The 14,198-nt window shown below is 37.0% G+C and overlaps 1 protein-coding gene across 5 annotated transcripts in view; it reads right to left on the bottom strand.

The window, feature by feature from the left end:
• cobll1b (cordon-bleu WH2 repeat protein-like 1b) overlaps positions 1 to 13,772 on the bottom strand; it is a 54,050-nt gene extending 40,278 nt beyond the window's left edge. Inside the window, exons 1-2 of one of the 5 annotated variants that reach the window (XM_079617586.1) lie at positions 13,724 to 13,772; positions 11,990 to 12,071 (exon numbers count right to left, since the gene is read on the bottom strand). In XM_079617586.1, the coding sequence (XP_079473712.1) occupies positions 11,990 to 12,071; positions 13,724 to 13,757 (116 nt within the window). In that variant the 5' untranslated portion in view covers positions 13,758 to 13,772. Of the gene's footprint in view, positions 1 to 11,989; positions 12,072 to 13,002; positions 13,233 to 13,723 lie in introns of those variants that run through there. The other 4 variants (XM_079617587.1, XM_079617585.1, XM_079617589.1 and 1 more) reach the window with 4 other exon arrangements.
• Between the last annotated feature and the right edge of the window lie 426 nt (positions 13,773 to 14,198).

Raw genomic sequence — 14,198 nt, 5'->3', positions numbered from 1 at the left:
TTAATGCAACTAAGGAAATAATCATACATAGTAAGTAAATAGGTTCAAAAATAAAAATAAATAAATATATATATAATAATGTTGAGAATTATATAATTATTATATAATGTTGAGAATATTTTAAAAATTAATAAAAATAAAAATAGGTAAAATAAAATAGCTAAATATATAAAATAAGTAAATAAGTGTTTGTTTTTGCTTTGTAAGAGTTTCTGCATTGCATAAGTTCTCTTCAGTTGATCCTGAGTCTTCAACACAAACACGATTCATCCGCACTGATCTTATGGCCCAATCAAACGGCTTATAATAAAGCCACAAAACAAAGCCTCAAAAGTTATTAAAGATGCAAGAGCGCATTTATATTTTTGATGTAGAATACAAATGCGAACGGCTGTGCATTCATTTGTGCATTAAATTATAGCCGTCACAGGATATGTATGTATTTGTGTAATTTACCATGAGTTTACAAAACCATGTGTTTATTGTGTTGTGCTTAATGGTAAATTACAGCGTGCATTCGGGAGAAGCTTTGACGCTTTTAACTCGATGAGAGCGAAATAAAACTGTCAAAGCTGTTTGCGGTGCTGGTGTCCCCTCTTCCCCTTTCGCAACATATTTTATAAGTATAAAAAGCAATGTAACTATTATTTAAACTTATTGCAAAGAAAACACTGCTGTTTTTACATAGTATAAAATAATCTATTGCTATTTTCACTTTTTATAGCCACTGCCTTTTTTTAATGTGGTGAGAACTGGCTGGTGTTGAAAGTACTGTGTTGGGTCGCCATTTGATGTCCAAAGTAAAACAAGTTGTGATCTAACTGTTTTAAGGAACATTACAAACCACTTTTGTGATAAACTAGATCACCTCATACAAGCTGCTCAACAAAGGTATCTGAAAAACAAATGGAAACAACTAAATCTCACTAGGAAGCCAATGAGACGTAGGCCTAAACCAAAGGTAAGTGTGTTTAACACTGCATTTATGTTCACCATTGAAGCAGCTCTCCCATGACGAGCGCAAGGGGGAGACGTGGCACAATGCAGACTTAATGCTCAATTTGGGATTCAGAACTCATTGGGTGATCCATATGCGACCCGCAAACGACCCCATGCTTTACAGGTCATGCCGAGGGTCAATGTACTGCCTGATGAACTCTCTCTCTCTACCATATCACCCACGCGTCTCTCCGGGTTCACATATGTCCTGACCTTGACATTCCCACCGCAGAGTCTAGATACAGAAAAGTCAAGGCCAAAACATCTCCTTCTCTACAGAGACTGGTCAAAACATCTGCCAAGTATTTAGATAAGCAAAGCAGAAGGGAAATGGTTCCGATCACATGCTCGCAGCCTCGCAGGGATATTTTGAACTTCTTACAAGATAAGTAGACCGGAATTGAATGCTTAGCTTACTTATAGACCTGTGAAATTCAAATCCACGAACCTTGCTGTATGCTGAGATATGCAGGAATATACAGGAGTATAAAAAAAGGTTGCAAGAGCTCCTTATTAGCAGAAGAGCCAACATTTACATAAAAGTAAAAAGGGAAGTATTTCCCCTGGAGTCATAATTAAAAACTATTACACTGAATCCTTTCTTCTGAGACAAAGGGACATTGTCTGCAGAGACACACTTGCCAGAGATACACCAGCCAGTGTTTTCCTTCTTAGCCAATCACACACACAGTAGCGTCCAAAAGTCACCGGGTGGCCAAATTCTAGACTTCACAACACTGATCTTCATCACCGCTTGGGTTTGCAATGGGTCAGAGATGGTAATGCATTCATGGTTCTGTTTTGGATTCATGACTTGCTGTGATTTTTTGCACAAATTTTGTATCACACATATTATGAAACTCAAGAATATTTGGCATAGGTACAAAAATATAGTCAATAAAATATTAAAAATAGAATAAAAATAATATAAAAAAAACAAAATAATCATAATACAAATAATAAGGCAACTAAACAAATAATCATCCATAGCAAGTAAATATGAATTAAATAAAATTTTAATTAAATAAAAAACTACCGGTAATACGGTAGTCAACAGTCAAATAGTCAACTAATAGTCACTAATAGTCAAGGACTTAAAAGCCACAATTTTGATTTCATGAGCTCTTTATGGCATTATAAAGCTGTATGGAACAATATGCATGATAAAAAATGCCTTAAATTTGATTTGATCGCTGTTGGACACCAACATCAGAATTAAATGAGTAAATCACAAGAAGATTGTACAATAAAAATCTATATATGTAGACAGCAATCTTCTAATGAAATCTGATATGAGTAACTGACACAGAGAATAAAACTCAAGAGATTTTTATAACAAGATGGACACACTTAATACAAGTCATTATGAGCTGGCGAGCTCAGCGGCCTGAAATCCAGTCCCTGAATGACTATGATGTCTAAGTTATGCGGCAGATGGACATTTATACCTCTCATGTTACATTGAAAAATGAGGAGGAGGCGAAATTGACGTCTTTATGTGCTGGAAAACAATGTCTTATTATATTAAAATATTGTGTGCAATGTGGGAGCAGGTTTAAACTCGATTATTATATTTTCTGTAGAAGATGCAAGTGTTGTTTTCCCATGCAGATTCACTGCCATGATGCAAGGGTGTTGCTAAGGGGTTGCTAGGGTTGTATCATAAAAGTAACAGCACTCCTCTCTTCAACAAATGCACATTTTGAGGTGTCATTCATGACTGTGACATAAACAGTGGTGAATTTTATATACAAAATATTTGAAGTTTGACCACCAAATAATGAACCACAAATAAAAGTAAAAGTGAAATTGCTTAAAGCCAACTACCAAAGTCTGACTTTCATAGTTACATACGTTTTCCATACTTTGCATTAAAAACAATCCATAACTCTAATTTATGTTTGTTCATAATACAAATAATAATAACAAATGATGATGATAAACTGGGGACACATTAGATTGTCAGACTACTATTATTTGTTTTTAATTATTATTATTAAAGAGTAATGAGATAAATAATATTAAAAATAAGAATAATACAAATCATAATAATACAGTATTATTATTAAATATTTAATATTATAAACAATATTTGTAATAATTACATAATAATTAATAAAATATAATTTTAGCATTAAATCAATATCAAATATTATTTCAATAATAATACAAAATTTGTTATTATTAATAATAATAATAGACAATAATAAAAAAAGGCATACATTTATCACTTCTAAAATGTCAGCAGAACCACGAAATGCATTTATGAGCGAGGCTGACTCTGATGGAGATAGATGGATTTAATTTCAGAGTACAGAAAAAAATGAAGTGGAAAAGTCTTCAATAGAGCATTTCTTCAAGAAAACTGAGAGCTCTTTCAGTTCCCACAGGCATGATGTGAGGAGACCATCTCAAGCGGCTGTGAGTTTTGTTGTTGTTGTTGTGCCTAGTCATTAAAAAGAGTCGGTTCATAAAACTAATGTGTTTATGAATCCGACTACACCGGCTTAAACAACACAATGATTCAGCAAAAAAAATGAGTGCAGGAAGAAACACTGTCAGAGAATGCAGACATTCAACTTTTAATAACACCAAATATCATCCAATGTCTGTCCTCAAGACAAGTGTCATCTTTGTAAATGCAAGCAAGCACACATGTGCTCTAGCAAACTCGAACATGCAACACTGACAGCTAGCGCCAACAAATGTGTCACACTTGAGGAACTCAATGTGCATCATCTTCTGGAACGCAACATTTAAAAGGACAGCATGTCTGACGGAGGAAGTGTAACTCACAAGGCACACACCAAACTAATCAATTTAGAGCATATTCCTTTTTGCTGCATTCAAAGCAGTTTACGGTCACTGCCTGCAGGCCTGACAGCAAAACAAAGAGCCCCCATTCTCCTGTGTTCTCTGGAGTCCTGCCACATGCTCTTTCAGTGCTCGGAGAAACACAACATGGAGAAATAAAGGCCTTGTATTCCTCAGACAGGAAAGGCAGTGCGAAATCAGGAGTTCTCATGTTCCACAGAGAGAAACACTGCATTAAGTCCTCATGGAAGTGTTGGGGAGACTGGAGTGTTAAATACAGCTGTTGAGAAAGAGAGAGAGAGAGAGAGAGAGAGAGAGAGAGAGAGAGAGAGAGAGAGAGAGAGAGAGAGAGAGAGAGAGAGAGAGAGAGAGAGAGAGAGAGAGACAGAGAGAGAGAGCATGTGTGGAATGTGGAGGAGTCAAGACGTATGGTATGCACAGAAGATCTACGGCATCCATAGTAGACACTGGCTCTGCTCCAGATCCTAGTGAGCGTCTACGTAGGCTGCATTTTAAGACATCATGCATTGCACACAACATAGGAAACATTAATATGTTGACTTCTAGCATACCAAATTATATGGCAGCATTGGATGTATTCTTCTCAGAGACGATAATGCCAGAAGACATTTTGACAACAACACATTGCAGATGAAGCTACACTATTCATAATAATAATAATAATTTTAAATAAAAAAATAGCTATGAAAACCTCAATCCAACTAAAGACTGACTAGTTTACCCAAACCCAATATTTGCATGGACAACACTACCATTTTTAAATGTTTTTTATATATATATATATATATATATATATTTATTTTTTTGAAAAAAAAATGTATTACTGTATGTTCACCAGGGCTGCATTTATTTAATCAGCAGTACATTAAAAACTGTAAAAAAAAATAATAATAATAATAATAATATTATTACCATTTCAAATACTAGTTTTCTATTTGAATATATTTTAAGATGTAATTTATTCCTGTGATGCAAAGCTGCATTTACAGCATCATTACTCCAGTATTTAGTGTCACATGATCCTTCAGAAATCATTCTAATATGTTGATTTTCTGCACAAATTTTTTTTTTTGGAAACTGTGATAATTTGTTCAGAATTCTTATATGAATAGAAAGTTCAAAAGATAATTTATTTGAAATAGAAGTCTTTACTGTCACTTTCAATTTAAAAGTAAAGAATTTAATGTATCCTTGCTGGGGGGGAAAAAGTATTGATGTCACTAAAACATAACTAAAATCTTACTGACAACAAACTTTTGAATGCCAAAATTTATTTTTATGCAACACATTTAGACTGCCTATGTAAGGGTTTCCATATCAGCAACCATGAGGTTGTATTTTAGCTATAAGGAGCTTCCTAAGTAGGCAGTAAGGCAGCTTACTAGGTTTTTGAACAGAGCCATTGTGTTCATTCTGCTAGGCTTGTCACCACAAGATAACATCCTCAAGTAAGCAAATTAAGCAAGTATTTGTATTTAATGATTCTACAACTCACGTATACTATATTTAAAGGGATAGTTTACTCAAGAATTCAAATATGTCAACATATCCTTGGTTAACATCATCACCAAAATAAAATAAAATAGCCCGTTTACACACCTGTGCTTTTTTTCTTCAGCACTAACTCTCCAATCCAAATGCATGTTTCCATACACACACACACACACACACACACACACACACACACACACACGCGCGCGCACTCTTCTATCTCATACACGCACATTTTGAGCAACATGAAAGGGTGTAAATGATGACCAAACTTTCATCTTCTGGTATCCAATATGAGAAAGAGAACTATCCCTTGGCATGTGATATAAAACATAAAGAGTCACTATAGCTTCAAATTGCCTCAGGCTGTAGATGTCTACAATTTCCAGACTAACCATTGTTGTACAAGTGTTTTAGGGAGTTGTCTCTTAAAACCACGCTAAACCTTACTTACACGGTAAACTGTACATGTTAAATGCTGGGCTATTAATCATTCTGTTGATTCAATTGAGAAAACACCCAACCTGAAAGTATTAATACGACAAAAACAACTTCAGAGTTCAAATGATCTCCCACACTAATCCAGACAATTAGAAAAGTCAAAAGACAAATATTCAACGTAGACAACCTTACTAGGAGTTTAAATCAGACAATTCAACATACGATATTTGCGGATATCTCAAAAAATCTGCGATAAGATTTACGTTTCGATTCCATTCAGGGCTATATCGAGTGATTTATCGATATTTAGATATTATGTGCCAAGTTTACACAACCAGTTACATTTTTATTAACTCACAAATGCAACCAAAATGTATAACATGAACGTTAAAATCTTTGAAAATTGCACACCCTCTCCCAATTGACCGTTCGCAAAGACCCGCCCCCCTTAGTTACTGTCGCTATGTCCGACAAGCTACGCCGCTCTCACGCCACACCATGTTCTCACGCAGTGAAAAAAACATCGCGGAGCAGAGAGGACACTGACAACACACTGACAGACACAGACCAGGTTACTTTTGATATTAAACAAAGTCTCACCTTTCAAATTTGGTAATTTTTTTAAAGAAATTTAAACAATAAATACCGTTTTGTGGCTCTTTAATGTGTCGTGACAGATCGCTGTAGAGCATCAGTTAAAGCTGCTCGTGAACCGATCATCTCTTCCTTCTAGTTCATTTATAGCATCAAATAAAGATGAATGAACATCAGAAGGAATGTTGTTTTAACCGCGGAAAGGCATCTCCGTTTTTTAAGTTCAAATCCTCCCATGTTAATCTACTAACTCTCCTGACTGCTTTGTCGGACAAAATGGCGGATGGCAAAGTATGATTGGTCAGATCACCTGTCAATCAAGCTCCCTGTGAAGGGTCAATTGGGACATTTACAACAACAACAAAAAATTACACCGTTTTTTAGTGTCAAAAAGGTAGGCTACCTCATGTCGATATGTTACATGTGGCATCGATACATTGTATCGTTTGATTAATGCATCAGGGTGTATACATAAATATATAAAGTATTATAAGGCAGTTGCTATGGTGTTCTGACTGGTTTTCATATAGCCAGGTTTATTCTGGATGGGATGCTCTGATGGTATCTAGGGTGTTGCTAGGTGGATTGTAGACTATCCTTGGTGGTTTCCAGAAGGTCTTTATCAAGCCAACATAACATCACTGTTCTTATACTGTAGCTTTTCAACAGCGGATTGGATAGAACAGCTGTGTGTGTGTGTGTGTGTGTGTGTGTGTGTGTGTGTGTGTGTCTGTGTGTGTGTGTGTGTGTGTGTGTGTGTGTGTGTGTATGCAAAGGGAAAGTTGGAGTGTGAGAAAGTATGGAAACATCTGCAACAACACTCAAGTGCATCCATACCCTTGTCCCTAATGTGACAGTTTGTCGTCAAAGCCTGGTCCTTGTTGCACTGAGGTAGAAGTGTCAGTGTTGATAATTTGGAAATTACTACAGATCACACAAGATGACATCATACGCGAGTAAACATTCCCGCAGTTATTCTCAACACCGAAGCTGTTCGTCCAGCTTTGAATTCCAAGAACAGATGTCAGAAGTAAAAGAAGCCAAACTGCAGCAGCATACAATAGAGTCCTGCCAACACCTGCGAAGTTCCACATCTTGCTTTCATATTTGCAGAGATCAAGCTTAAATTCCCCTCATTTGTCAGTCTCTTCTTTTACCATTCCGAGCTTCCAGAAGATGAAACCTTTGCTAAATGTGCAGTCGCTGTACGTTATTAGCAGGCCCATATTATCTGCACTTTTTTGGGGGAGGAAATCGGCAAAACAGATTTAAAGCAGGGCTATGCAGTTTCGTGAATTTCTTCGCTGTATTCTCGCTTTTTTGCTCGCAGGTTTCTCTATAGAGCTCCCCCTACAGCTCCGGAATAGATATTTGACAACACCGTCGAAAAACTTGTTGGCGACTCTCAGATACCAGAGGCTATAGATCAATGACATCAAAGCAGACGGGACATTCTTTAAAACGTCTTCTTAATTCGGGTTCGAACAGTGTGAGGGAGCGCAATAATGACAGAATTGTAGCAGATTTTTTTTTGGCCGTAAAGCAATTCGTTACATCGCGAGAACTGATATCACGCAATACTTCCTGACGCGGCGGCCCAAAGTTGTAATGGTGGTTTTTCCGCTCACAGGCGATAGGGGGGGGGAAGCGAGACGACCACCATTCAACCCGAAATAAGTAATATAACCATTCCAATGACTTCAAAGCTGTTCAGTTAAGGTAAAAAACCTGCATAGTTCACCTTTAAATATTGTCAAATGTGTTGCATGGATGTGAAAGTGCAACACTTGCATTGGTAACTGGAAGCGTTGTCAATTTAGCTACAATATTTCATAAACAAACACAGAAACATTATTTGGTCTTACGACATGCATTTACTGCGATTCAGTAGGACTGGTAATCAATTCAGATTTCCCAATTCAATTAGGCTACGTTCAGACTGTCAGTCCAAATATGATTGAAATCAGATCAGATTTAGCAAGTGTGAACAGCAACCAAAAAAATCGAGTTACATTCATATGTGGTTTGAATGAAATCCCATTTCTGGAAATCCGTTTCAGTCTGATTGCTCTGATCAGATTTCACGTGGTTTAAGTGACTTTCTCACGGCATGTAAAACGTAAACATCAGACGTTGTTATTGAAAACATGTTGAAAGTCAATGCAGAAACAAGGTTGTGTTGTTGCAAGCAGAAAATGCCAATGTTTTGAAACCGGCGGAGACGATGGCATGGAATAAAGCCGCTCATACCAGCCTACTATGTTTCTGCCATTGTCATGTTGTAAATAAGACAACATCTGTTTTGCAAATCCCTCCATACTGCGGTTGTTGTTGTTGTTGTTGTTGTTGGTTTTGGCATAAAAACCAATGCAGATATTCCTGAAAACTACAGAGTGGCATGAGACACACAAATCTGAACAGTTGCGATACACAGCGTGGACAGTCAATAATTTTAGATCAGATTCCAACCGGATACACAAATAATCGGATTTGGACTGACAGTGTGAACTTAAATTCAGATACAAATGCTCTTGATTCTATTGATTCAATTTCTATTAGGCCTAGTTTTAATTAAATTCTGATTCATTAGAGTATTTGTTAGTTGTAAAGTCCATTTTGCTTCTATATTCTTCCATACAAATATTATCTTGTTTAATTACATCACATTTATTAATTTAGCACACGTCTTTTTTGTCGTAGGAACCAACAATATTCATAGTACACTATGCCAGGTTTAAGGTATAAACAATATTAGATCAGTTTAAAATTGGTAGCGTCTTTTTCAAACTTTTTATTTTTTTTTAATAAATCATGCATTCGTGAATCAGAGTACACTGGTTGTATTTCATGGTTTCAAATGGAGATTGCGATTAACTGGAAAAAAAACTATATTTTTAGCCATACCGATGCAGACCCTAAAAATACAACGTGCAAAGAGACCATCAGGGGAATAGAGTGAAATCAAACTCGTGATTTTTGGACCAAATTTTTAAACCTCATGTAAAAACAGTGTAAATCAATTGTGTAACTTGGCAAAAGGCTGGAAATTTTAGATTTACAAACAGAGTTGCACCACAGACATAAGACGGTTGATGGCCTGATGCCCTGCAGTGCCAGAGAAACCAGAATCCTGCTCCCGAATTATTACACAACCACTTCTGTGCGGTTAAGAGTCACGCTGTTTAACACAACAAAACTTTCCCGCTGTAAACCCCACCGACAACACTAATCAAATGATCATGGGTGCAAAATCAAAGCGCTTGTGCGAGGCTCAAAAGAATCTTATAAAAAAAAGCCTTAAAAGTATCAGACACGCCTCTGATTAAAATCACAGTAACGCAGGGATGTGGTCATAGCATCGTGGGAGAGGTAACGTGTGTGTGTGTGTGTGTGTGTGTGTGTGTGTGTGTGTGTGTGTGTGTGTGTACTTGTACAACTATCTTTGTGAGGACCAGTTTGAGTTTTAGACCATCGGAGTGAGGACAAAGAGAGTAAAGTGAGGACATTTTGGCTGGTCCACACTTTCTGAGACCCCTTTAAAGGCCTGTTTGAGGGTCAAGACTTGGTTTTAGGGATACGGTTATAATTAGCTATTAATATAATAATATATAGGCCTAATTAGGGTTAGGGTAAGGGTTTGGGTTAGGCACTTAGTTGTGATGGGTAAGGTTAGAGTAAACTGCTAGAGATTGCATTGTGTCAATGAATGTCCTCATAAAGATAGACGAGAGTGTGTGTGTGTGTGTGTGTGTGTGTGTGTGTGTGTGTGTGTGTGTGTGTGTGTGTGTGTGTGTGTGTGTGTGTGTGAGATATAATAATGCAGAAAAAGAGAGTTATTATGAGAACGTGCTGGAAAATATCTCTCCCATTTCATAGAAAACGCTTCCAGCCATTGGAAAGCTCTCAGCTGACATCATCCTTTGCTAGCAAAAATCTGAACCCGTGGAGCACAAATTTCCAAAGTCTTAAAGTCCAAAGTGTGTTAATAAAGATCATATTTGACGCTAATGCATATGGAGGATCTCCTCACTCATGATACAGACGGCTAATCGGCCTCATGAGGTTTTCAAGGACCAGTTCTGTGTCTGGTTTGTATATTTTAAATTTCCTAGTCTTCTGATTCTGAGACTGTAGCATTGCCCCCACAGACATGGATTATTACACCAGATAAGTACAATTGGCTCCGAGGTCAAATTAACAAGCCTCACATTTGAACGCAGCAACCATTTTTCCTGTAATCTTCAGTCTTATCTGGGAGGGAAATGAAAACTGCAGACCCTGTCCTTCGCTAGACGACTCTTGTCCAGTAAAGTAAAAAATGCAATTACATCCTCATTTCCCCAGCAAAGAAATTAACCAGGAGAATTTTGCAAGAGATTTTGCAGAGACTCCCCCCTCTCCCCTAAAGTTCATTTCCCATGACCTCCACATGTGTCCAAGAGCGTTTCTCAGCTCTGCTCTGCAGGCAGGAAATGCACCGGGGTCAAAGGTCGAGGCAATGCCTGCGACAACAGAGACTTTAATTACCGTCAGACTGTCTTGTAAACAAGCACACAATGTCTAAATCTTCACTCGTAAACAGCCCAGTCTACAGTGACAGATCACACTAATGTCAATCCTCCCCAATGTATTATTCATACATTTATTTCCAGCTACTAGGGCTGTAAACGATTAATCGTGATTAATCGAATACAAAATAAAAGTTTGTGTTTACACAATATATGTGTGTAGTATTTTACTTGTGTATAATTATTTTGTATATATAAATACACACGCAGGCATGTATATATTTGAGAAATATTTGCATTTATATACTGCATATATATTTGTATATGATTTATATTATATATAAATAGAACTATTTTATATATAAATAACACATTTTTCTTAAATATATACATGCATGTGTGTGTATTATACAAAATAATTATACACAATACACACACATATATTATGTAAACACAAACTTTTATTTTGGATTCGATTAATCGCGATAAATCGTTTACAGCCCTACCAGCTACTGTACATAAAATCGCTTATTCCAGAACTCATTATGCATGTGCAATGAACTACTTGAAAACTGGAAAAACTAGCAGGAAAAAAATGAAAAGTATTCTCCCTATTCTCCTCATTCCACATAATCTTTAAATCCACAATTCGGAAGAACAAACACACACGCATTAGTATTACAATCTTTCATTACACTTTCCTACAGACTCAACTATCCACACTTACTGTACAACTGGATCATTTCTACAATGCTTGTGTAATGCAAATGTTTTCATCGTTAATCAGTCTTCCTGTGTCTTCACATTCTACCGGCAGAATATATTTTACTAACAAAACTGGTTGCTGACGTCATACTCCAGGCAGGAAGTGACATCATGTTGAAGGGAAAACAACAGCACAAACATATTTGATAACATTAAAACTCTGTATGATCTACAAAACTTTAAAGGAACCTCTTAACCTAAATTGATTACACGGCATTGTAATAACGGGGAAACGTTACAAAAATCGAAGATTGAGACAAAACAAGCATAATCAAAAGTTTAAGACATCACAACACAAACTATGCTCTCTAAACAGATCAAACCCAGAGTTAAGGAGTAAATATTTTAGTTCTTACGGTGTACCTTCGGTCAGGTGGTCGGCTGTGCGCGTTGCCATCCATCCCTGCCGCGGCCTGCATGGCTCTGAAATCCCTGGCACTGAAGAACAGAAAGTAAACACTACTCACTCGTGGCAGAGTGAGTACAAAGGGAGTGCTGACAGATTAAGAGGTTAAACTCGACGAGTCAGTTTTGCAGAAGGTGTTTCTTCATGCCAAATTGTCAATAATGGCCCTGGTTCCCTTGTTGAAAAAACAAACATCTTCAACTTACACCAGACTAGCTGGTTTGCTGCCCTCCCAACTTGGCCAGGCTGGCCTATGGGCTGGTTTTAGCTGGTCCACCTGGAAGACCACCTTAAACCACTCAAGACCAGCAAACCAGCTTAGGAAGTTTTTTTTTTTTTTTTTTTTTTTTGTGTTGCCGGGGAGAAAGGATGTTTACTGGCTGTCACAAATAAATATATATATTTTTTTAGCAAGCAAAAAAGCTATTAAAAATTATTAGTCTAGTGATGTGGTTCGAATCCTACCTCAACATAATATTATTATTTAACCAAGTGCAAATTAACTAATCAGCTAGTGATTCCCCCTGCAGTGTTGTCTTATGGAAAATAACATTTTGAAAACTAATGTTGTATTCAACAGGCAGGGGGAAACAGTGCGCTTTTTCTGGCTGTCATCTGTCAAGAAAATGTCAAAAACATAATCATGCAATTCAAAGACCTACAATAGTTTTTGCGGGGAGGAAAAAAACTATAATGGTTAAAAAATATTTAATAAAAAATACCTCTAAAAAATGGTTTTTAAATCGTTTTTAACTAATTAGCCGGTGTGGTTGTGTACAAGACCACCCAAGTTCGAATCCCGTCTCAACATACTTTCTTTCAACTAGCAAAACAAAAAATTAACTCAACAGTAAGTCATCACTGGGAAGCAATTTTGGTATTTTGTATCCATAATTAATTTTGTGCTTCACGAATGAAACGGTCATAATAGTTTGAATGAGAAAGACGCATTGAACGCGTTACCTTGATCGCCGTTGAAGTTTCGCGCGGCTGTCAACTGTCATCAGTCTCGTCAAAACACCATCATCAACAACAACTTCAGCACGTTTCGGAGCGTTTCTGCAGACTTAAAGCACTCCTTCTCGGTCCCTGCATCACTTCTGTCCCGTTACCCCCTTACAATTCTGCAACTCCCACCATATTTTCCAGAGTCCTCCCCCTGTCAACAGTCGCTCCTCTGTTCCTATTGAACCGAGGGAAGAAGACGGCAGCTCCGCATATTCAAGTCATGATGACACGCTGAGTTACAGTCGCTCCCATCTTCACACTAGATTAATCGACTGGTCACACTCCGGTTTGACAAATGTACATGTCGCCCCCGACAAGAAAAGTCCCAACAAAGCAGTGAACGTGCTCTAATCCCACAGTTACAGTAATGCCATGCGAGAGATTCAAGATTGTTTGAGGCGAGCCTTCTTCCACAGTCTTCTCAAACGAAGCATAATTCATTCATAAATATCATTATGATATTTTAGTAAAATGTTGATTGACAAGCCAATGGTGTAATGGTCATTAAGTATGCTACATTTGGTCATGGAGGATTTTAGATGGGCTAGTAGTAGCCACTTGACGTGGCGAACCAAAACTGGTAAAATAGCGACATCTAGTGATAGAACTGCTGTAGTGCTTATTTTTCAGACGCCTTCACCAAAATTACATTTCTGTCATTATTTAGCCTACTCACCTTCATGTCGTTTAAAAGACGTATGCTCATACATCTAAGGAGAGTTTCTGAAGAATATCCAATGATAAATCTTTCTTTAAAACAATACATATTCTGGCCTGGGTCAGTGTCTTTTGTCAAGAAGACTCAAAAAAGTGCCCTCGTGCTTTTAGCGTGGACCTTTTTCCAGACTTTGATGACGCGTTTTAACGGTCATCATCAGCATTTATTTTATTTTTTTATTTTATTTAATGCTTTATTTCGAACATAAACATAAAACAAGTAACAAAAGAAAGTAAATTGAAAAATCAAAAAAACAAACAAACCAAACAATTTATGTTAATAATATGAAACCAACATGTCCGCATCGTAAATCCTGCAGTTATTTATATTTATATATATATATATTAATGTAGGGCTATGTACATTTATAACATTATACTTTGCATCAAATGACAACTAGCCTATAGGCCTAGTTAACGCTGCATACAGCGCC

Source organism: Phoxinus phoxinus (genome assembly GCF_949152265.1).
Source record: "Phoxinus phoxinus genome assembly, chromosome: 7".
Taxonomy (NCBI): Eukaryota; Metazoa; Chordata; class Actinopteri; order Cypriniformes; family Leuciscidae; genus Phoxinus; species Phoxinus phoxinus.
This window is presented reverse-complemented; position numbering and strand designations above follow the sequence as displayed.